Source organism: Pseudophryne corroboree, chromosome 12 (assembly GCF_028390025.1).
Source record: "Pseudophryne corroboree isolate aPseCor3 chromosome 12, aPseCor3.hap2, whole genome shotgun sequence".
Classification (NCBI taxonomy): Eukaryota; Metazoa; Chordata; class Amphibia; order Anura; family Myobatrachidae; genus Pseudophryne; species Pseudophryne corroboree.
Genome location: NC_086455.1, coordinates 105370463 through 105395800, shown reverse-complemented (window position 1 = coordinate 105395800; position 25338 = coordinate 105370463). Strand labels below are relative to the sequence as shown.

The following is a 25338-nucleotide window of genomic DNA, read 5'->3' as shown; positions in this document are numbered from 1 at the left end:
GGAGAGAGAGACTTCACTCGTGTGAAAGCAGCACCAGCAGCAGCAGCCGTCTATGAGTCATCTCCAGTACCCGGAAGCAGAGCCGACCCTAACTAATTTGATGCCCTAGGCAAGATTTTGTCTGGCTCCCCCAGCACCAGTGCTAGTTCTGCCTCTGACCCAGCACCTCTCTCCCAGCAAAGCACCCATTACCCAGCAGCACAGATCGCAGCAGCAGCCAGCAACAACCATCGCCCCTCACCCATAGTATTCCTTATTTTAGAGCCCTGTGTCAGAAAGAGCATTGGTGCCCCAAAGCCCCATATTTAAATAGACACAGCGCACGTCAAAGACCCCAAAAAAGGTGCGTGTTCTTGCTAGGAAAGGAAATGCCAACACAACAGTACACCCAATTCAAATTACGCCACACAGTAATGTAACCGTATTCAGAGTATATCACACGTTAGTATCATATTCACGTTATGTCACACACTAGTATCCATTATTCACATTACACCATACCATATTTTGCTCCTTATTCACATTAAACCACAACAAATTGCTTTTCATTCACATTACACCACACAGTGGTGCCCTCTATAACATAACACAGCACAATAGTGCACCTTATGTACATAATGCCACACATTAGTAATGACCTTATACACATAATGGCACATATTAATGCCCCTTATACATTAAGCCACACACAGTAATGTCGATTAAAATGCATTATGTGAGTAAATGTAAAAAACCAATGCAAAACAATAATGGCTCTAAATAAATTGACACTCAACAGAGATGCTGTCTAGTGTGCCCGACCGCCGGTGCCTGAAGCTGTTGACCACATCAGCCAGCTCAACCCCCCCATCCCCCCATCCCCCTTTCCCGGTTCATTCATACATTACACGGCTATGTCATGATGCAGCTGCACATTGATTTCAGTATCTCTATCTGTACTCTATGTGGGTTGACAGCCCTTATACCTGGTCCTTGTCTGTGGAAATATTGGGATACTGCGAGTTGCTGAGAATATCAAATAGTAGACTCACCAGTGCCAGGGTATGATGAAGGACGCCAGGGTAGAGCAGCAACACCAAGCCCTTATGTGTCCTGCAGCTGCAGCCAGTGCTCAAGTCACAGTGTCGCCATGAAGGGCAACCATCAATGTGGGGTATCTGGTGTGGGGGAGGGGGACACCTGGAGTGGATGAGGGGGACACCTGTTGTGTGGTGGGGGAGGGGGTCACCAGGTCTGTAGTGGGCGAGCACCAGATGTGGAGGAGGGGGGCACCAGGTATGTGGTGGTAGGGAGATGGGCACCAGGTGTGTGGTGGTGGGGCACCAAATGTGGTGGAGGTGGGGCACCTGCAAGTGCTCTGAGAGGATGAGCATTCTAGTGAGAAGCATCTGAACTGTGCAGTGACATCCCTGTGTGCTATGTATGTGGCTGTGCATCCCTGCAGTCAGGACACTGAGCTTCCTTACCGCTTGTTATCCAGCAGCCGTCACTTTATTATTTGTTCTCAAGCGGGGCCCAGCCAGCATCTCTCTCTCCGAGTTCCGGCCCTCACAGTACAGGTTGAGTATCCCTTATCCAAAATGCTTGGGACCAGAGGTATTTTGGATATCGGATTTTTCCGTATTTTGGAATCATTGCATACCATAATGAGATATCATGGCGATGGGGCCTAAATCTAAGCACAGAATGCATTTATGTTACATATACACCTTATACACACAGCCTGAAGGTAATTTTAGCCAATATTTTTATAACTTTGTGCATTAAACAAAGTGTGTCTACAGTCACACAATTCATTTATGTTACATATACACCTTATACACACAGCCTGAAGGTCATTTAATACAATATTTTTAATAACTTTGTGTATTAAACAAAGTTTGTGTACATTGAGCCATCAGAAAACAAAGGTTTCACTATCTCACTCTCACTCAAAAAAGTCCGTATTTCGGAATATTACGTATTTCGGAATATTTGGATATGGGATACTCAACCTGTATAATGATGACAGAGCCACAGTTATGAAATGGCTAGACTATGCCACCCTGATTGGTCATTGGTGCGTGGCTCGGTGTGTACATGCCGCTCGCCGATGCATGATATCTCTTTCAGTTTTCTCCCCGATGCTGCCCCCACTGTCTATGCTCCACATCCGGGGCTCTTGCTGCTGATGGCTCATCTATATGAGCTACTGCCTGATCGGAGCTGTGAGCTCCAATCACAGTAGACAGCCAGCTCTGCACCTCAAATGCCCGCAACCCGCGGCTGCACCCTGCAAGCTGAGCCAGTCCTAGGCTTGGCAGACATCCCCCTGGGCATTCAAATGCCCTAGGCATTTGCCTATGCCTAGGGCCGACTCTGCCCGGGTGTCAACTGACCGTTTTCTTGGAGTGTTTGGAAAAACGCAGGCGTGTCCAAGCGTTTGCAGGGCGGGTGTCTGACGTCAATTCCGGACATGAACAGGCTGAAGTGATCGCAAGGGCTGAGCAACTCCAGACCTACTCTGAAACTGCACAAAATGTTTTTTGCAGAGCTCAGCTGCACAGGCGTTCGCACACTTGCAAAGCTAAAATACACTCCCCCGTGTGCGGCGACAATGCATTTGCACGGCTGCTAAAAGTAGCTAGCGAGCGATCAACTAGGAATGAGGGTCCTTGTCCGTAGGCTAGTCACCTAGGTGCAGCAGCTGACCCGCACCTATTAGTACTCTGGTGGTCATTCCGAGTTGATCGCTCGCTAGCAGTTTTTAGCAGCCGTGCAAACGCTATGCCGCCGCCCACTGGGAGTGTATTTTAGCTTAGCAGAAGTGCGAACGAATGTATCGCAGAGCGGCTACAAAGTTTCTCTGACGTCCTAAGTGGATGCTGGGCCTCCGTAAGGACCATGGGGATTAGCGGCTCCGCAGGAGACTGGGCACAACTAAAGAAAGCTTTAGGACTACCTGGAGTGCACTGGCTCCTCCCTCTAAGACCCTCCTCCAGACCTCAGTTAGATTCTTGTGCCCGGCTGAGCTGGATGCACACTAGGGGCTCTCCTGAGCTCCTAGAAAGAAAGTATATTTAGGTTTTTTATTTTACAGTGAGATCTGCTGGCAACAGACTCACTGCAGCGAGGGACTAAGGGGAGAAGAAGCGAACCTACCTAACAGGTGGTAGTTTGGGCTTCTTAGGCTACTGGACACCATTAGCTCCAGAGGGATCGACCGCAGGACCCGACCTTGGTGTTCGTTCCCGGAGCCGCGCCGCCGTCCCCCTTACAGAGCCAGAAGCATGAAGAGTCCGGAAAATCGGCGGCAGAAGACTTCGGTCTTCACCAAGGTAGCGCACAGCACTGCAGCTGTGCGCCATTGCTCCTCATGTACACCTCACACTCCGGTCACTGATGGGTGCAGGGCGCTGGGGGGGGGGGGCGCCCTGAGGGCAATATATGACACCTTGGCTGGCAAATCTACATCATATATAGTCCTAGAGGCTATATAGATGTAAAATTACCCCTGCCAGTATTCCAGAAAAAGCGGGAGAAAGTCAGTTGAAAAAGGGGCGGGGCTTCTCCCTCAGCACACTGGCGCCATTTTCTCTTCACAGTGCAGCTGGAAGACAGCTCCCCAGGCTCTCCCCTGTAGTTTTCAGGCTCAAAGGGTTAAAAAGAGAGGGGGGGCACTAAATTTAGGCGCAATATATGTATACAAGCAGCTATTTGGGGAAAAATCACTCAGTTATAGTGTTAATCCCTGCATTATATAGCGATCTGGTGTGTGCTGGCATACTCTCTCTCTGTCTCCCCAAAGGACTTTGTGGGGTCCTGTCCTCAGTCAGAGCATTCCCTGTGTGTGTGCGGTGTGTCGGTACGGCTGTGTCGACATGTTGGATGAGGAAGGTTACGTGGAGGCGGAGCAGAGGCCGATAAATGGGATGTCGCCCCCTGTGGGGCCGACACCAGAGTGGATGGATAGGTGGAAGGTATTAACCGACAGTGTCAACTCCTTACATAAAAGGCTGGATGACGTAACAGCTGTGGGACAGCCGGCTTCTCAGCCCGCGCCTGCCCAGGCGTCTCAAAGGCCATCAGGGGCTCAAAAAACGCCCGTTACCTCAGATGGCAGACACAGATGTCGACACGGAGTCTGACTCCAGTGGCGACGAGGTTGAGACATATACACAATCCACTAGGAACATCCGTTACATGATCTCGGCAATGAAAAATGTGTTACGCATTTTCTGACATGAACCCAAGTACCACATAAAAGGGGTTTTATATTTGGGGAGAAAAAGCAGCCAGTGTTTTGTTCCCCCATCAGATGAATGAATGAAGTGTGTAAAGAAGCGTGGTTTCCCCCGATAAGAAACTGGTAATTTCTAAAATGCTACTGATGGCGTACCCTTTCCCGCCAGAGGATAGGTCACGTTGGGAGATATCCCTTAGGGTGGATAAGGCGCCCACACGTTTGTCAAAAGGTGGCACTGCCGTCTTAGGATACGGCCACCTTGAAGGAACCTGCTGATAAAAGCAGGAGGCGATCCTGAAGTCTGTATTTACACACTCAGGTTATATACTGAGACCTGCAATTGCCTCAGCATAAATAGGGCTGCTGCAGCGTGGTCTGATACCCTGTCAGATAATATTAATACGCTAAGACAGGGATAATATTTTGCTAACATTGAGCATATTTAAGACGTTGTCTTATATATAAAGGATGCACAGAGGGATATTTGCCGGCTGGCATCCAGAATTAATGCAATGTCCATTCTGCCAGGAGGGTATTAGAAACCCGGCAGTGGACAGGTGATGCTGCCTGTAAAAGGCACATGGAGATTCTGCCTTATAAGGGTGAGGAATTGTTTGGGGATGGTCTCTGGGACCTCGTATCCACAGCAACAGCTGGGAAGAAATTTTTTTACCTCAGGTTTCCTCACAGCCTAAGAAAGCACCGTATTTTCAGGTACAGTCCTTTCGGCTTCAGAAAAGCAAGCGGGTCAAAGGCGCTTCCTTTCTGCACAGAGACAAGGGCAGAAGGAAAAAAGCTGCACCAGCAGCCAGTTCCCAGGATCAAAAATCTTCCCCCGCTTCCTCTGAGTCCACCGCATGACGCTGGGGCTCCACAGGTGGAGACAGGTGCGGTAGGGGCGCGTCTCGGGAACTTCAGGGACCAGTGGGCTTGCCCACAGGTGGATCTCTAGGTTCTGCAAATAGTATCACAGGGATACAGGCTGGAGTTCGAGGTGACTCCCCCTCGCCGTTACCTCACATCAGCCTTGCCGGCTGCCCTCGGAGAAAGGTAGTACTGGCGGCAATTCACAAGCTGTACTTCCAGCAGGTGAAAGCAAGGTACCCCTCCTTCAACAAGGCCGGGGTTACTATTCCATAATGTTGTGGTACCGAAACCAGACGGTTCGGTGAGACCCATTCTAAAATTGAAAGCCTTGAACACTTACATACGAAGGTTCAAGTTCAAAATGGAATCGCTCAGGGCGATTATTGCAAGCCTGGAGAATTTCATGGTATCACTGGACATCAAGGATGATTACCTGCATGTCCCTATTTACCCTCTTCACCAGAAGTACCTCAATATTGTGGTACAGGATTGTCATTACCAATTCCAGATGTTGCCGTTGGTCTGTCCCCGGCACCGAGGTATTTACCAAGGTAATGGCCGAAATAATTATCCCGTACTTGGACGATCTCCTTATAAAGGCGAGGTCCAGGGAGCAGTTGTTCGTCGGAGTAGCACTATCTCGGGAAGTGCTACAACAGCACGGCTGGATTCTGAATATTCCAAAGTCGCAGCTGGTTCCTACGACGCGTCTACTGTTCCTGGGTATGGTTCTGGACACAGAACAGGATAAAAAGGGTTTCTCCCGGAGGAGAAGTCCAAGGAGTTGTTGTCTCTAGACAGAGACCTCCTAATACGTATACAGGTGTCGGTGCATCAATGCACGCGAGCCCTGGGAAAGATGGTAGCTTCTTACGAAGAAATTCCATTCGCCAGGTCCCATGCAAGGATTTTCCAGTGGGATCTGTTGGACAAGTGGTCCGGGTCGCATCTTCAGATGCATCGGCGGATAACCCTGTCTCCAAGGGTCAGGGTGTCACTGTTGTGGTGGCTGCAGAGTGCTCATCTTCTAGGGGGCCGCAGATTCGGCATACAGGACTGGGTCCTGGTGACCACGGATGCCAGCCTTCGAGGCTGGGGGGCAGTCACACAGGGAAGGAACTTCCAAGGCTATGGAAAAGTCAGGAGACTTCCCTACACATAAATATTCTGGAACTGAGGGCCATTTACAATGCCCTAAGTCAGGCTAGACCCCTGCTTCAACACCGGCCGGTGCTGATCCAGTCAGACAACATCACGGCGGTCGCTCATGTAAACCGACAGGGCGGCACAAGAAGCAGGATGGCGATGGCAGAAGCCACAAGGATTCTCCGATGGGCGGAAAATCATGTGTTAGCACTGTCAGCAGTGTTCATTCCCGGAGTGGACAACTAAGAAACCTCCACCCGGGAGAGTGGGGACTTCATCCAGAAGTCTTCCAAATGATTGTACACCGTTAGGAAAGGCCACAGGTGGACATGATGGCGTCCCGCCTCAACTAAAAGTTACAAAGATATTGCGCCAGGTCAAGGACCCTCAGGCGATAGCTGTGGACGCTCTGGTAACACCGTGGGTGTACCAGTCGGTGTATGTGTTCCCTTCTCTGCCTCTCTTACCCAGGGTAATGAGAATAATAAGAAGGAGAGGAGTAAGAACTATACTCATTGTTCCGGGTTGGCCAAGAAGAGCTTGGTAACCAGAACTCCAAGAAATGATCTCAGAGGACCCATGGCCTCTGCCGCTCAGACAGGACCTGCAGCAGGGGGCCTGTCTGTTCCAAGACGTACCGCGGCTGCGTTGACGGCATGGCGGTTGAACGCCGGATCCTGAAGGAAAAGGGAATTCCGGAGGAAGTTATCCCTACGCTATTTGAAGCTAGGAAAGAAGTGAACGCAAACCATTATCACCGCATATGGCGGAAATATGTTGCGTACTGTGAGGCCAGGAAGGCCCCAAAGGAGAAATTTCAGCTAGGTCGATTTCTGCACTTCCTACAGTCAGAGGTGACTATGGGCCTAAAATTGGGTTCCATTAAGGTCCAGATTTCGGCTCTATCGATTTTCTTCCAAAATTGAACTGGCTTCACTGCCTGAAGTTCAGACTTTTGTTAAGGGAGTGCTGCATGGTCAGCCCCCGTTTGTGCCTCCAGTGGCACCGTGGGATCTCAACGTGGTGTTGGATTTCCTGAAGTCGCATTGGGTTGAGCCACTTAAATCCGTGGAGCTATAATACCTCACGTGGAAAGTGGTCATTCTGTGGGCCTTGGCGTCGGCCAGGCGTGTATCAGAATTGGCGGCTTTGTCATACAAAAGCCCTTATCTGTATTTTATATGGATAAGGCGGAATTGAGGACTCGTTCCCAATTCCTTCCTAAGGTGGTATCATTTTTTAATGTGAACCAACCTATTGTGGTGCCTGCGGCTACTTGGGACTTGGAGGATTCCAAGTTACTGGATGTAGTCAGGGCCCTGAAAAGTATATGTTTCCAGGACAGCTGGAGTCAGGAAAACTGACTCGCTATTTCTCCTGTATGCACCCAACAAGCTGGGTGCTCCTGCTTCTAAGCAGACGATTGCTCGCTGGATCTGTAGCACGATTCAACTTGCACATTCTGCGGCTGGACTGCCGCACCCTAATTCTGTAAAAGCCCATTCCACGAGAAAAGTGGGCTCTTCTTGGGCGGCTGCCCGAGGGGTCTCGGCTTTACAACTTTGCCGAGCTGTTACTTGGTCGGGTTAAAACATTTTTGTAAGAGTCTACAAGTTTGATACCCTGGCTGAGGAGGACCTAGAGTTTGCTCATTCGGTGCTGCAGAGTCATCCGCACTCTCCCGCCCGTTTGGGAGCTTTGGTATAATCCCCATGGTCCTTACGGAGTCCCAGCATCCACTTAGGACGTCAGAGAAAATAAGATTTTACTCACCGGTAAATCTATTTCTCGTAGTCCGTAGTGGATGCTGGGCGCCCATCCCAAGTGCTGATTGTCTGCAATACTTGTTTATAGTTAGTGCCTAACTAAAGGGTTATTGTTGAGCCTTCTGTTGAGAGGCTCAGTTATATTTCATACTGTTAACTGGGTATAGTATCACGAGTTATACGGTGTGATTGGTGTGGCTGGTATGAGTCTTACCCGGGATTCAAAATCCTTCCTTATTGTGTCAGCTCTTCCGGGCACAGTATCCTAACTGAGGTCTGGAGGAGGGTCTTAGTGGGAGGAGCCAGTGCACACCAGGTAGTCCTAAAGCTTTCTTTAGTTGTGCCCAGTCTCCTGCGGAGCCGCTAATCCCCATGGTCCTTACGGAGGCCCAGCATCCACTACGGACTACGAGAAATAGATTTACCGGTGAGTAAAATCTTATTTTTTTTGGCCAGTTTCAGAGTAGCTCAAAACCTACTCAGCGCTTGCGATCACTTCAGACCATTCAGTTCCTGTTTTTTTTGACGTCACACACCTGCCCAGCGTTCGCCCAGCCACGCCTGTGTTTTTCTGAACACTTCCAGAAAACGGTCAGTTGACACCCAGAAATGCCTCCTTCATGTCAATCACACTGCGGCCACCAGTGCGACTGAAATGCTTCGCTAGACCCTGTGCAAAACTACATTGTTCATTGTACTCGTACGTCGCGCGTGCGCATTGCGCAGCATACGCATGCGCACAACAGCCGTTTTTTAGCCTGATTGCTGCACTGTGAACAAATGCAGCTAGCGATCAACTCGGAATGACCACCTCAGTGCGCAGGTATACAAACGTAGTAACATGATAGGTTTATTGTTTAACTTTTATTCAGTTTCAGTATCTGCAAGAGCATGTTTCTAAAAGGATATATAGTTTTCATCACACAACATGGGGCCCGATTCAGTAAGGATCGCAAATTCTGCTAATTTGCTATCCTTTTGTTAGCATGCTGGGCCGCCCATCGCTGGGCTATTTAGCAGAAATTAAGGATGCCTCCTGCCGGCGCAGTCTAGCTGCGCCAGCAGGAGGCCCGCTGCCATGTTTCGGATTGTGGCGGGTGTGTGTAACGTCACAATGCCGCCACAATCACGCCCCCGTTTGCGCCTCACCTCTCCTGTTTGCTGTCCTCCGCCCCCGCAAGGGTTGCTGCCCCGCGGCTGCCTCTACCTGATTGACAGGCAGAAGCGATTGCATTTTCTGCGCCCCCCCCCGCATCTTTTTCTCATTTTTTGCGATTGGATCGCACATTGTGATCTAACCTGAATCTGCCCCATGGACAGCATAAAAAATAGCATGTTCCATCATGATTAGTGATGTCCTAGTATGCAGGCATTCATCTGTCTTCAGTCTGTAACTCAATTTACTGGTCAAATAAAAAATAATAAACATGAGAAGCACCCATTCTTTAGGTCAGAGGTTCTCAAACTCGGTCCTCGGGAGCCCACATAGTGCATGTTTTGCAGGTAACCCAGCAGGTTCAGAGGTGTATTAATTACTCACTGACACATTTTAAAAGGTCCACAGGTGGAGCTAATTATTTCACTTGCGATTCTGTGATGAGACCTGCAAAACATGCACTGTGTGGGCCCCCGAGGACCGAGTTTGAGAACCTCTGCTTTAGGTGGTTGCAGAGTTGCAGATCAGTTTTGAAGCTCAAAGGACAATATTTTCTTAGATGTGCTCTCCCAGGTAGATTCAGCTAATCTGCTCCTACGGTTTCACCTGAAACCTCTATGAGCTCCACTTTACAGATCTAATTAGTAATGTTAATACATGTAATCACAATATATTTTTAATTTATTAGAGTGAGCTATGGGTTTCAGAAGGCACATCCTTCATTTTTTTTTAGTATGTTCGTCAATTCACCATGGGTACAGAAACATCCAAAAGCAAATGCTAGCATGAATTATGTCACCATAAAGACAAAAACCAAAGAACCTTTAAATGTGCAATGTTTTATTAACACACCTGTATCCCGGAAATCACACAGGCTGTACTAATTAAGAAGACAACAAGAGAAGTTGTGGGCCTGAATCTGACAGGTCTGGATGAGGGCACATTCTGAACATGAATGAAATGTTAAGAAAGCGGAATGTACTTTGTGATTATTACGCAACTACCCATGCAGCCCACATGCACTGTTTGCAAATACTTCCTAGATGTAGCCTCATTCCACCTGCATGCGTCTCAGAATCAGACCCCTGTGCTTGTAACACTTCTTTCTGAGTTGTCTGCATTTTCATGGCTATGTGCACATTATGCATTGATGAACATACCGAGAATGTCAAACTCACCACTTCTGTAATCCACAGAGCACTGCAATAAGTGGAAACATTGGTGGTCATTCCGAGTTGTTCGCTCGCTAGCTGCTTTTAGCAGCATTGCACACGCTAGGCCGCCGCCATCTGGGAGTGTATATTAGCTTAGCAGAATAGCGAACGAAAGATTAGCAGAATTGCTAATAAATAATTCCTTGCAGTTTCTGAGTAGCTCCAGACCTACTCCTAGATTGCGATCACCTCAGTCCATTTAGTTCCTGCTTTGACGTCACAAACACGCCTTGCGTTCGGCCAGCCACTCCCCCGTTTCACCAGACACTACCGCGTTTTTCCCTGACACGCCTGCGTTTTTTAGCACACTCCCGGAAAACGCTCAGTTACCACCCAGAAACGCCCCTTTCCTGTCAATCATTCACCGATCAGCAGTGCGACTGAAAAGCGCCGCACTTACAACAGCAAAACTGTTAAGTTTTTAGTTAAATAACTAAGCGCATGCGCGCTGCGTACCATGCGCATTTAGCAACAAATCGTAGCATAGCGAAAATCGGCAACGAGCGAACAACTCGGAATGACCACCATTGTTGTGGTTACATATACTGACATTACTACCTATTTGTAATGTGGACGTGACGTTATCTATTTCTTTGTCATAATGCATACCAGGACATAGAGATTGCTTAGAGAATTAACTGTGTTGTATACATTACAGATGCTTACCTGTCCAAGGCAGAGATATACAAGCAGAAGAAAGACTATACTATGTCTATTGTGAATTACACACAAGCTCTTAAATGTCGACCCACTGATGATGACATCTATTTCTGCCGAGCGCAGATGTATGAGGCTCAGGATGAGTTTATAATAGCTATGGATGACTATGCAAAGGTATTAAAAGCTATATGTTCACCATAGGGCTGATTCCATGTAACTTGTCTTTTTTAATTTTAGACATGACGCACTTTAAGTGAATGTACTTATTGCACTATCCTGGTCAATGTAAAGATGGAGCCTCTTGGGGGAAAGTGTGTCCCTCCTCTCCCGCACTGGGCAGCAGAGATGCTCTACTCAGGGCTGTTGGGAACTAAGGTATTAGAAATTATCAGGACTCCTGACATGGTCCCAGTATATTGGGAACGTGGTCCCTAAGAAAATTTCACCAGAATTTCTCTTACGTCCTAGAGGATGCTGGGGACTCCGTAAGGACCATGGGGTATAGACTGGCTCCGCAGGAGACATAGGCACTCTAAGACTTTAGATGGGTGTGAACTGGCTCCTCCCTTTATGCCCCTCCTCCAGACTTCAGTTAGATCCTGTGCCCAGAGGAGACTGGATGCACTGCAGGGGAGCTCTACTGAGTTTTTCTGAAAAGACTTTTGTTAGGTTTTTTATTTTCAGGGAGCACTGCTGGCACAAGGCTCCCTGCATCGTGGGACTGAGGGGAGAGAAGCAGACCTACTTAAATGATAGGCTCTGCTTCTTAGGCTACTGGACACCATTAGCTCCAGAGGGTCGGAACACAGGTGTCGTCCTCGCTGTTCGTCCCGGAGCCGCGCTGCCGTCCTCCTCATAGAGCCGGAAGATAGAAGCCGGGTGAGTATAAGAAGAAAGAAGACTTCACAGGCGGCAGAAGACTTCAGATCTTCACTGAGGTACCGCGCAGCGTGGCCATTGCTCCCACACTCACACACACATAAGGCACAGTAAGGGTGCAAGGGGGCGCCCTGGGCAGCAGTAATTACCTCAAGGGACGCTGGCACGATTAATAGGTACTGCGGAGGCAGTATATTACAAAACCCCCGCCAGTATGAAGAATTTGAGTGGGACCGAAGCCCGCCGTCGAGGGGGCGGAGCTTGATCCTCCAGCACTAACCAGCGCCATTTTCTCCACAGCAAGCTGCAGAGAAGCTGCTCCCGGACTCTCCCCTGCTGAACACAAGTACAGAGGGCAAAAACGAGGGGGGGGCACATTTATTTGGCGCAGAAAGTGTATAATATATCTATAAAAGTGCTGTACAGACTGGGACTTGTTTCCAGTGTCCAGTGGCGCTGGGTGTGTGCTGGCATACTCTCTCTGTCTCTCCAAAGGGCCTTATTGGGGGGCTGTCCCCATATTGGTATATCCCTGTGTGTGTGGGGGTGTCAGTACGTGTGTGTCGGCATGTCTGAAGCGGAAGGCTCGTCTAGGGAGGAGGCAGAGCAGATGATTGTGGTGTCTCCGTCGGCACCTGATGGTTGGATATGTGGAATGTTTTAAATGCAAAGGTGAATTTATTACATAAAAGATTGGACAAAGCAGAATCCAGGGAAAAAGCAGGGAGTCAATCCATGGCTTTGACTGTGTCACAAGGCCCTTCGGGCTCTCATAAACGTCCCCTTTCCCAGATAGCTGACACTGATACCGACACGGATTCTGACTATGATGATGCAAGGTTACACCCAAGGGTGGCCAAGAGTATTCATTATATGATTATTGCAATAAAAGATGTTTTGCATATCACAGAGGACCCCTCTGTACCTGACACGAGGGTATGCATGTTTAAGGAAAAGAAACCTGAGGTATCGTTTCCCCCATCTCATGAGCTGAACGCTTTATTTGAAAAAGCTTGGGAAACTCCAGACAAGAAACTGCAGATTCCCAAGAGAATTATTATGGCGTATCCTTTCCCCTCACAGGACAGGTTACGGTGGGAATCCTCGCCCACGGTGGACAAGGCTTTGACGCGCTTGTCCAAAAAGGTGGCGCTACTGTCTCCAGACACGGCAGCACTCAAGGATCCTGCTAATCGCAGACAGGAAACTACCTTAAAATCAATTTATACACATACGGGTGCCCTGCTCAGACCGGCAGTAGCGTCGGCATGGGTGGGTAGCGCAATTGCAGCATGGGCAGATAACTTGTCATCTGACATTTACACCCTAGATAAAGATAGCATTTTGTTGACCTTGGGTTACATTAAAGACGCAGCGTTATATATGAGAGAGGCTGTGAGAGACATTGGGCTGTTGGGTTCTAGAGCCAATGCCATGGCAGTTTCTGCTAGATGGTCCCCAGTGGACAGGTGATACCGATTCAAAGAGACATATGGAAACTTTACCTTACAAGAGTGAGGTTTTATTTGGGGAGAGACTCGCGGACCTGGTTTCCACAGCTACCGCGGGTAAGTCTTCCTTTTTGGCTTATGTCCCCCCACAGCAAAAGAAAATGCCTCAATATCAGATGCAGTCCTTTCGGTCGCATAAGTTCAGAAAGGTTCGGGGCTCTTCCTTCCTCGCCAGAGATAAAGGTAGAGGGAAAAGAACACCTGCTACGGCTAGTTCCCAGGAACAAAAGTGCTCCCAGGCCTCTACAAAATCCACTGCATGACGCTGGGGCTCCGCTGAAGGAGTCCGCACCGGTGGGGGCACGTCTTCGACTATTCAGCCAGGTCTGGGTTCAGTCGGATTTGGATCCTTGGGCGATCGAAATTGTATCCCAAGTCTACAAACTGGAGTTCGAAGACGTGCCTCCTCGCCGATTTTTCAAATCGGCTTTGCCAGCTTATCCCCCAGAGAGGGAAATAGTTTTAGCTGCCATACAAAAGCTGTGTCAACAGCAAGGGATTATCAAGGTTCCCCTAATGCAAAAGGGGAAGGGGTATTATTCAACCCTATTTGTGGTCCCGAAGCCGGATGGCTCGGTCAGACCCATTCTGAATCTAAAATCCCTGAACCTGTATTTGAAAAGGTTCAAATTCAGGATGGAATCTCTCTGGGCAGTGATCTCCAGCCTGGAAGGGGGGGATTTTATGGTATCGCTAGACATAAAGGATGCATACCTTCATGTCCCCATTTATCCCCCTCATCAGGCGTACCTGAGATTCGCTGTACAGGATTGTCATTACCAGTTTCAGACGTTGCCGTTTGGGCTTTCCACGGCCCCGAGGATTTTCACCAAGGTAATGGCGGAAATGATGGTGCTCCTGCGCAGGTAAGGAGTCACAATTATCCAATACTTGGACGATCTTTTGATAAAAGCGAGATCGAGAGATCAGTTACTGAAAAGCGTGTCGCTCTCCCTGAGAGTGCTGCAGCAACACTGCTGGATTCTAAATCTACCAAAGTCGCAGTTGATTCCGACGACTCGGCTGTCGTTTTTGGGCATGATTCTGGACACGGAAAAGCTGAGGGTTTTTCTCCCAACGGAAAAAGCCCAGGAACTCCAGAACATGGTCAGGGACCTGCTAAAACCAAAAAGAGTGTCAGTTCATCAATGCACTTGAGTATTGGGAAAAATGGTGGCGGCCTACGAGGCCATCCCCTTCGGCAGGTTCCATGTGAGGACGTTTCAGTGGGACCTTCTGGACAAGTGGTCGGGGTCCCATCTACAAATACATCAGAAAATAAGCCTGTCCCCCAGGGCCAGGGTATCTCTCCTGTGGTGGCTTCAGAGTGCTCACCTTCTAGAGGGTCGCAGGTTCGGCATTCAAGACTGGGTTCTTGTGACCACGGACGCAAGCCTCCGAGGATGGGGAGCAGTCACACAAGGAAGAAATTTTCAGGGACTATGGTCAAGCCAGGAGGCTTGTCTACACATCAACGTGCTGGAATTAAGGGCCATATACAACGGCCTACAACAAGCGGAGAATCTTCTTCGCGACCTACCCGTTCTGATTCAGTCAGACAATGTCACAGCCGTGGCGCATGTAAACCGCCAAGGCGGGACAAGGAGCAGAGTGGCAATGGCGGAAGCCACACAGATTCTTCGCTGGGCGGAAAATCACATAAGCGCTCTGTCAGCAGTCTTCATTCCAGGAGTGGACAACTGGGAAGCAGACTTCCTCAGCAGACACGATCTCCATCCAGGAGAGTGGGGACTTCATCAAGAAATTTTTGCAGAGATAACAAGTCGTTGGGGACTTCCTCAAATAGACATGATGGCGTCACGCCTCAACAAGAAGCTTCGGACGTATTGTTCCAGGTCGAGGGACCCTCAGGCAGTAGCGGTGGACGCCCTGGTGACACCATGGGTGTTTCAGTCGGTCTATGTGTTCCCTCCACTTCCGCTCATCTCAAAAATATTGAGAATCATAAGACGAAAAAGAGTGCAGACAATACTCATTGTTCCAGATTGGCCTCGAAGAGCCTGGTATTCAGATCTTCAGTAATTGCTCACAGAAGATCCGTGGCCTGTTCCTCCCAGGGAGGACCTGTTGCAACAGGGGCCCTGTGTGTTCCAAGACTTACCGCGGTTACGTTTGACAGCATGGCGGTTGAACACCAAATCCTAGCTAGGAAAGGTATTCCGGGGGAAGTCATCCCTACTCTGATCAAAGCTAGGAAGGAAGTGACGGCGAAGCATTATCACTGTATCTGGAGGAAATATGTATCTTGTTGTGAAGCCAAGAATGCTCCTACAGAAGATTTCCACCTGGGCCGTTTTCTCCACTTTCTACAGACAGGAGTGGATATGGGCCAAATGTTAGGTGCAGATTTCGGCCCTATCTATATTCTTTCAGAAGGAATTGGCTTCTCTTCCAGAAGTCCAGACTTTTGTAAAGGGAGTGCTGCACATCCAGCCTCCTTTTGTGCCCCCAGTGGCACCGTGGGACCTTAACGTGGTGTTACAGTTCCTTAAATCTCACTGGTTTGAACCTCTTCAAACGGTTGAATTAAAATTTCTCACTTGGAAAGTGGTCATGTTGCTGGCCTTGGCATCTGCAAGGCGGGTGTCCGAATTGACGGCTTTGTCTCACAAGAGCCCCTATTTGATTTTCCATGTGGATCGAGCAGAGTTGAGAACTCGTCCTCAATTTTTGCCTAAGATGGTTTAGTCGTTTCATATGAACCAACCTATTGTGGTGCCGGTGGCTACAGGGGACTTGGAGGATTCCAAGTCCCTTGATGTAGTCAGGGCCTTAAAAATTTATGTAGCCAGGACGGCTCGAGTTCGGAAAACAGAGGCACTGTTTGTCCTGTAGGTGGCCAACAAGGTGTGGGCTGGTATGTATCTTGCCCTTAGATTAACAAAAATCCTTTCCTCGTACTGTCCGTCTCCTCTGGGCACAGTTCTTTAACTGAGGTCTGGAGGAGTGGCATAGAGGGAGGAGCCAGTTCACACCCATCTAAAGTCTTAGAGTGCCCATGTCTCCTGCGGAGCTTGTCTATACCCCATGGTCCTTACGGAGTCCCCAGCATCCTTTACGGACTAGGAGAAAAAGATTTACCGGTAGGTTTAAAATCTTATTATTAATTATATTTTATTATAAAGTACAATGAGATTGAGTCTCTCTTACTTCTAGCGCTGAATGTCTGTGAACTCAGTTTACCCAAAGAAGAGTTTCCTGTTCAGCCAATCACAAGTTTGCCACAGGCCTGCCAATCACAAGCAGTTTGCCACAGTCCAGCCAATCACAAGCAGTTAGCATGGAAACTGTTTATGATTAGCTGAGCAATTTTTGAAATTCCCGATCCATTTGGACTGCCAGGGCTCAAAAAACAAAACAGTTACCATTGTGTAATAGTGCTTCTTTTGTGTGCTACCCTACGGAATTCCCAACAAGAAAAATTTCCTTTGGGCCACATTACGATAGATGTTTTTTCTTTGGTTTATTAAAGGCTATTTTTTTCACTTTAGCAGACCCCATGCTCTATGGGGATCCGGTCTTTAGGTCGACAGTAAGTAGGTCGACAATGTTTTGGTCGACCACTATTGGTCAAGAGGAAGTAGATCTACAGGGTTTCTGGGTTTTCAGGGTCTTTAGGTCGACATATTCTAGGTCGACAGTTTTTCAATTTTTCCCCCTTTTTTTTAACTTTTTCATACTTTACGATCCACGTGGACCACAATTGGTAACGGTACCCTTGTCCGAAGCATGGCAGTGCACATGGCAGTTCACATGGTTTTGCCCAATTGCTAACAAACTTGCTGCTGCGATCAACTTGGAATTACCCCCATGGTGCACTAATTGGGCTTCCCCGTCACTATACGGAGAAAACGACACCAAAAAAAATCAAAAACTCATGTTGACCTTTTGTCCTGTAGACCTAGACAATGTCGACCTAAAGACCCTGTCAACCTAGCATCCCTGTCGACCTACTTACTGTCGATCAATAGTGGTCGACCCAAACATTGTCGACCTACTTACTGTCGACCTTACATACCACACCCGCTCTATGGGGGTCATTCGGAGTTGATCACTAGCTGCCGTTGTTCGCAGCGCAGCGATCAGGCGAAAAATCAGCATTTCTGCGCATGCGTATGCTCTGCAATGCGCACATGCGACGTATGGCTACAAAGTCCTTTGTGGTTTTGCACAGGTTCTAGCAACGTTTTCATTCGCACTGGCGGCCACAAGAAGATTGACAGGAAGGGGGCGTTTCTGGGTGGCAACTGACCGTTTTCAGGGAGTGTTTGCAAAAACGCAGGCGTGTCTGGAAAAACGCAGGTGTGGCTGGGCGTTCGCTGGGCGGGTGTGTGACGTCAAATCCGGACACGAATAGGTTGAAGTGATCGCAAACGCTGAGTAAGTCTAGAGCTTCTCAGAAACTGCACAAACTGTTTTTGTACCGCTCTGATGCACTTCTGCTAAGCTAAAATACACTCCCCAGTGGGCAGCGGCATAGCATTTGCACGGCTGCTAAAACTAGCCAGCGAGCGATCAACAAGGAATGAGGGCCTATGTACCCCTGTTTTAGTGGAAAACAGACGATTGCTGTCACTACAATATGATTGATTTTGGAGGGGGAGGCAAGTTCAGGGATTTTTTGTTTAAAATATGTTTAGAACAATAAAAGGTAATGATATACTGTAGTCCTCATCTTAACAAGTAGACTTACACTAGGCTTATCGACACACAAAAGATGCCATCTAAAATGTGCATCTAAAGTTGCTTGCACCTGTTACAAACCTGTCACTCACCGCTGCGGGTTCTGAGGGCCGTCCGTTGCTGGTGCGGTTGCTTGCGGTGCTGTGTGGCCGTGTGGGGATGTGGCGGGGTCGGTAGCAGAGGTGATGCTGGTTCTGGGAGTTGGGAGTGCGGGGACCCAATGGCCGGAGGCGCCTCTGTGTGTCTGCAGTATAGAAGGTGGCCATGTTGGAGACCAAATGCATCACCTGTGGGTGTTAGCCAATCCCGTGCTTGTGTTGCCTATAAGTAGGCTTTATTTCACTCTTGGCCAGTGCTTTGTTGTAGCTACTCTGTACCCTATCTCTGTGCTCTCCCTGTGAATTTCTGTGTGATTCCAGTGGTCCTGATATCGCCTCCGTTCAAAGAGGTCTGCCTGTAGCCTTCACCGCAAGTGATCCACCAGCTCCCTTCTGTGCTGTCAGTCAATCGCTCTCCAAGTGGCAACAAGTGGATTCCCGGAGTCCCGTGAGATGTTACCCTGTTCATTCAGTGACTGCCTGCTATAATCACACAGCCTGTGGAAGTTTCTACTTAATCCTGGCCCTCGTTTACTCATCTCTCAGTTAACCCATTCTTCACCGTTGTCTTCTGCTGCAGCTCTTCACAGTGTTTCAAGTATAATCTTCACAACTTCTTTCAGTATTGTAACCACGTTTTTGCATCATTCAGAGACAATTCTTCACAGTTCTCCAGTTAAGCCTTTAAGCGTCAGTAACAAGACTTTACAGTTATTTATCTTTGTCTACAATATCCAGTTAGTTTGGCACCAATCTTTGCTTCATATTGGACAATTCTTGACCAATCTTCAGGCACGTTTTTATCGTATTCATATGAACATTTCTTCAGTGCATCTTTAATACAGATCATGCTTATCGTTATGCCATTCATTGCAGTGCGTCAGTTTATATATGGTGTCTAATGATTGTCATTTAACTCCTTACTGGAATTGTAGCTTTCTAATAAATATATGAAACAGAACTTTCTTTGTCCTCCCTGTTTCCACCATACTCCAGCACCAACACCTTCGGCTGGTCCAAGGTTAACGGATTCACAAAATCAGTTGGTCCTGACAGTAGCACTGGTCTCACGGATCCGTTGGGTGACCAAACCACAGAAGGCAATGCTACGACAAAAAATCTTTCCCGTCTGGATAATCTGGAGTACATACAGACACAAATAGTTCAGTTCATGCAAACTATGGTGGATCTTTTGGATGCTCTTCATACAGCTATAATGACACCACAATTTCAAGTTCTAGCTCCAGTGGTCTTTGCTTCCGCAGCAGTTCCTCCGGTGACGGTGCCTATGTCTCGTCTGCAGTTGCCTTCACCAAGCAAGTTTGACGGTACCCCAAAGCTTTGCAGAGGATTTCTGAATCAATGTGAGATTCAGTTCGAACTGTTGGCTGCTAGTTTTCCATCAGCCCGTTCTAAGATCGCCTATATCATTGCCCTCTTGTCCAGTCAGGCCTTTGAGTGGGCGTCGCCGCTGTGGGAGAGGGGAGACCCTATTCTTTTTAATTATAATGAATATGTATCTTCCTTCTGGAAAATCTTCGATGAACCAGGAAGAACCACCTCAGTGTCTTTGGAGATTCTCCGTCTGCGTCAAGGCTCATTCCCCATTAGTCAATATATTATTAAATTTCGCACCTTGTCTACAGAATTAAACTATAACGAAAAGGCCCTGGTTGCAGCTTTTTGGAATGGACTTTTAGATAGGATCAAGGATGATTTAACCATTCGTGATGTGCCAACTAAGCTGGACGAGTTAATTTCCATCTGCAATAAACTTGATCTACGTTACAGAGAGCACTGCTTAGAGAAATCCAAGGTTAAGTGATTTAACGCGCCTTCTCGACCTAGACCTCCTCAAGATCCTTCTTTTTCTCAGTCTCCTGTGATGACAGAAGAGCCTATGCAGATCGGACGCTCTCGTCATACGGAAGAGGAACGAATTTGTCATCGACAGGGTAACCTCTGAATGTACTGCGGGTCCTCTGAACATTTCGCTAAGTTCTGCAAACTTCGGCCAGAAAATTGTCGCTCCTAGCTTATTCAAGAGAGGTTAAGCTAGGCGTTACCTTGGAATCACATTTCGGGAAGTAGCCAACTTTGCCTATTTGTTTGGAATTTCCGGGTTCTACAGTTAAAATTTCAGCTCTCCTAGATTCTGGTGCAGCTGAGAACTTCATCACTTCAGCCTTTATCATACAATCTAAAGTTCAAACCGTGCCCCTGGAAGTAGTAGTTTCTATTACAGCAGTGGATGGAAGTTGAATTCCAGAAGGCATAATTACTCATCGAACCGTATGTCTCAAGATGAAAGTTGGTGTGCTCCATTCCGAATATATTTCCTTCCTCGTGATCCCCAAAGCCTCTCATGATGTGATACTTGGATTACCTTGGCTGCAGAAACATAATCCACAGTTCAGCTGGCAAACCATGGAAATTCTTTTGTGGGGTGATTCAGTTAAAACCCTCCGGTCAGTCAGTCCTCCCAAGTTACCTTCAGTCTGTCAATCTTTTGTGGATGTCTTCAGTAAACAAGTGGCTGACTCCTTGTCCCCTCATCGCGAATGGGACTGCCCAATCTATTTGATGCTGGGCAAAACACCTCCTAGGGGTCGAATTTATCCGCTGTCCATTCCGGAGACTCAAGCTATGTCTGATTATATACAAGAGAATTTATCAAAAGGGTTTATTAGACCATCTTCTTCACCTGCAGGGTGAAGAAAGACGGAGGCTTGTGACCTTGCATAGATTATTGCGGGCTTAATGAGATCACAGTGAAGAACAGGTACCCACTGCCGTTAATTCCAGAATTATTTGACTGAGTAAAAGGAGCTACCGTTTTTACGAAATTAGATCTTCATGGAGTTTACAATTTAATTCATATCCATGCAGGGGATGAAGACAGCCTTTAATACCTGGGATGGACATTACAAATACCTTGTAATGCCTTTTGGTCTTTGTAATGCTCCTGCAGTTTTCCAAAGCTATGTAAACAAACTTTTTCAAGATCTTCTTTACAAGTGTTTAGTAGTGTACTTGGATGATATCTTAATATTCTCCAAGGATCTGAGGTCTCACCGTCTCCAAGTTAAAGAGGTACTGACCCATCTGAGAAAAAAATCAACTGTATTGTAAGTTGGAGAAGTGTACTTTTGAAGTATCTTCTATGCCGTTCCTTGGTTATATAATTTCCGGATCAGAGCTACGTATGGATCCTGTTAAGGTACAAGCTATCCGAGACTGGTCCACTCCTATGACTCTCAAGGGGATCCAGAGATTCCTTGGCTTTGCTAATTTCTATAGGAAATTCATTAAAAATTACTCTATATTGGTCGCTCCCATCACATCCCTGACATGCAAAGGAGCAAATCCTACAAACTGGTCGTTTGAAGCAACCAAAGCCTTCTCTGATTTGATGCAAGCTTTTGTGTCAGCTCCCATTCTTCAACAGCTAGATTTGAATCGTCCCTTTCTAGTGGAGGTAGATGCAACTACGGAAGCAGTGGGAACTGTGTTGTCGCAAGTCTTTGAAGATAAAAAAAGTCCATCCATGCGGATATTTCTCCCGTAAGTTTCTACTGGCAGAATGTAATTATGCTGTTGGGGAGCAGGAATTACTTGCTATCAAATTAGCGTTCGAGGAGTGGAGATACCTTCTAGAGGGAGCACAACATCTCATCACAGTATATACTGATCATAACAATCTTCTTTATCTGCAGTCTGCTCAGTGTTTGAATCCACGACAAGCTCGATGGGCTCTTTTCTTCACCCAATTTATTTCTAAGCTCACCTATCATCCAGGGTCTCAAAATAAAAAAGCGAATGCCCTTTCTCAGTCCTTTATTTACTCTGAGTCAGACAGTGCTACCACGAGTCAAGAGTCAAGCCATTGTAAGTCCTACCTCTTTTTCAGCGACTCGAACTTCTCCAGTCCCAGTCCCTCCTCCTGGCAGAACCTTTATCGCCTCAAATCTTCATAAATGACTGCTTACTTGGGCTCACTCTTCGTCTTTCATGGATCATCCTGGGGTCCAAAAGACTCTTAAATTTATTCAAGTCTTACTGTTGGCCACGTCTTAAAGCTGACATCCAAGAGTTTATAGCAGCATGCCCTAAATGCACCCAACATGAGAATCCAAAGGGTCCTCCTTCAGGTTTGTTACAACCATTATCTAAACCCAAACGACCTTGGACTCATATTTCAATGGATTTCGTAACTGACTTACCTCTATCAAAAGGGCAGAATACTATTTGGGTGGTATAGGATCGATTTACAAAAACGGCTCATTTTATTCCGTTAACAGGATTACCATTAGCTCCTTCACTAGCCAGATTATTAATTTCTGAGATCTTTAAATTGCATGGCCTTTCTCAAGAGATCGTTTCTGATCGTGGAACACAGTTTGTAGCCAAGTTTTGGAGGTCGCTTTGTTCTTCATTAAACATTAAGTTTCATTTTTCTACCACATATCATCCCCAGACAGATGGACAAACTGAAAGAGTAAATAAAGATCTTGAAACCTTTTTCTGGTTATACATATCTTCACACAGGATGATTGAATAGACTACCTTCCGTTGGCAGAATTTGCTCATAATAATCTTTTTCATTCATCTTCAGAATCTACACCGTTTTACACTAACATTAGTTATCATCCCGTGTGAGTTCCATCCTTTGCCAGCTCAGGAGGTCCCAGCGGCAGATCAAGTGCTTCAACGTTTGTCTAAAATCTGGAGTTGTGTGCGCAAATCATTGATTAAATCTTCTGCTCGTTATAAATCTTTCGCAGATAGAAAACGTAAGGCTGTACCTACCTACAAGGTAGGAGACCAAGTTTGGATTTCTACTTCCAATCTTAAGTTTTAAGTTCCTTCTAAGAAGTTTGCTCCCAAGTTTATTGGCCCATTTCCCATAGAAAAGGTACTCAATCCTGTAGCATACAAACTAGTTGTCAGGTCCGGGTGTTTTTGTGAATCCGTTAACCTGGAACCAACCACAGGGGTAGGTGCTGGGGTATGAAGAAAACAGGGAGGACGAAGGAAGTTCCGTTTCATATATTTATTAAAGTAACAATTCAGTAAGGAGTTAAATGACTAGTTGTTAATCATCATTATACTGAAGTATTGCAGGAATGACAGAAATAATATGCAAGAGAAAACTCAGAAATAAATAAAAGAAATGTTCATGGAAACATATGCAAAAACAAGCTGAAGAATAAATGTTGAATTGTCCAAATATAAACAGGCTTTTTGGCCCATTTCCCATAGAAAAGGTACTCAATCCTGTAGCATACAAACTAGTTGTCAGGTCCGGGTGTTTTTGTGAATCCGTTAACCTGGAACCAACCACAGGGGTAGGTGCTGGGGTATGAAGAAAACAGGGAGGACGAAGGAAGTTCCGTTTCATATATTTATTAAAGTAACAATTCAGTAAGGAGTTAAATGACTAGTTGTTAATCATCATTATACTGAAGTATTGCAGGAATGACAGAAATAATATGCAAGAGAAAACTCAGAAATAAATAAAAGAAATGTTCATGGAAACATATGCAAAAACAAGCTGAAGAATAAATGTTGAATTGTCCAAATATAAACAGGCTTTGATGCTGAACTGCAGATTGTGTTTAACTGGTTAATGCAGACATGGAGAATTAACTGTAAGAATTTGCAATGGAGTTTTAAGAGTTAACTGAGAGACTGTGAAGAATTATCCTTGTAATGACAACATAGAAAAAGTACTGAATTGGGTTACTTGCGGGTTCCGGAGATCACTGTGAAACTGTAGTAGATGGCGAGGTGATGAATGGGTTAAATGCAGAGTTGAACAAACGAACAGCTGAGAGAATTGGAATCCTCCAGACTTTGTATGATAGGCAGACAGACAAGGTAACCTCATGCAGGACACTGGGAATCCAAGTATTTCCAATAGGTGTGCAATTGACTGATAGCACAATGGAGAGCCGGTAGATCTTTGGCAGTGAAGGCTGCAAAACGGACCTCTGGGAACGGAGGCGATATCTGGACCACGGGAATCACACAGGAATGCACGGAGAGAGTTCAGAGCTAGAGCACAGCTTTGATACAACAAAGCACTGGCCCAGAGTGACATAATCCCAGCCTACTTAAAGGCAGCACAAGCACGGGATTGGCTTACACCTGCCCACAGGTGTTTTCACAAGTGCTCAGTATTAGCTATTTGGTCTCCAACATGGCCACCTCCTATACAGCAGACACACCGCAGTGCCTTAGGCCATTTGGTCCCCGCACTCACAGTTCCCAGACTCTGCATTACCTGTGCCATTGATCACGCCGTGTCCCCACACGGGCGCACAGCACCGCGAGCAACCGCACTGGCAACGGATGAACCCCAGAACCCGCAAAGGTGAGAGACCGGTTCGTGACAGTACCCCCTCTTCTACGGGTGGTCTCCGAACACCTTTGAACCTTGTCAGGATTTTTGAAGAAGTATTTCTGTACCAGTCTTGGAGCATGAACATCTTCAGAGAAAACCCAGGATCTCTCCTCCGGGCCGTAACCCTTCCAGTCGACCAGAAACTGTAAACGTCCATATCGGGAACGTGAGTCCACAATCTCTTTAACTTCAAATTCCTCATTCTGCAAAGAGTGAACTTTAGGAGATTTGGACTGGGTAGTACGGAACTTATTGAGAATCAAAGGCTTCAGTAAAGATGTATGAAAGGCGTTAGGAATTCTCAAAGACGGTGGCAGCTTGACTTTGTATGACACAGGGTTGAGTACCTTTACAATGGGAAATGGACCAATAAACCTGGGAGCAAATTTCTTAGAAGGAACTTTGAACTTGAGATTGCGCGTAGAAATCCAAACTTGGTCTCCCACTTTGTAATTCGGTACAGCTTTACGTTTTTTATCTGCAAAAGATTTATAACGAGCGGAAGTTTTGACCAAGGACTTACGTACACAACTCCAGATGCTAGATAGACGTTGAAGCTCTTGATCTGCCGCTGGGACCTCTAGGGCTGGCAATGGATGAAACTCTGGCACACGAGGATGAAAGCCGAAGTTAATATAAAAGGGCGTAGATTCTGAAGATGAATGGAAGAGATTATTATGAGCAAATTCTGCCAATGGAAGGTAGT

General features: G+C 46.9%; 1 protein-coding gene across 1 annotated transcript in view; it reads left to right on the top strand.

Annotated features, from left to right (window-relative positions):
* TTC6 (tetratricopeptide repeat domain 6) overlaps nucleotides 1–25338 on the top strand; it is a 660756-nt gene that overhangs the window by 371060 nt on the left and 264358 nt on the right. Inside the window, exon 14 of the mRNA XM_063947843.1 lies at nucleotides 11033–11208. Within this exon, the coding sequence (XP_063803913.1) occupies nucleotides 11033–11208 (176 nt within the window). The remainder of the gene's footprint in view (nucleotides 1–11032; nucleotides 11209–25338) is intronic.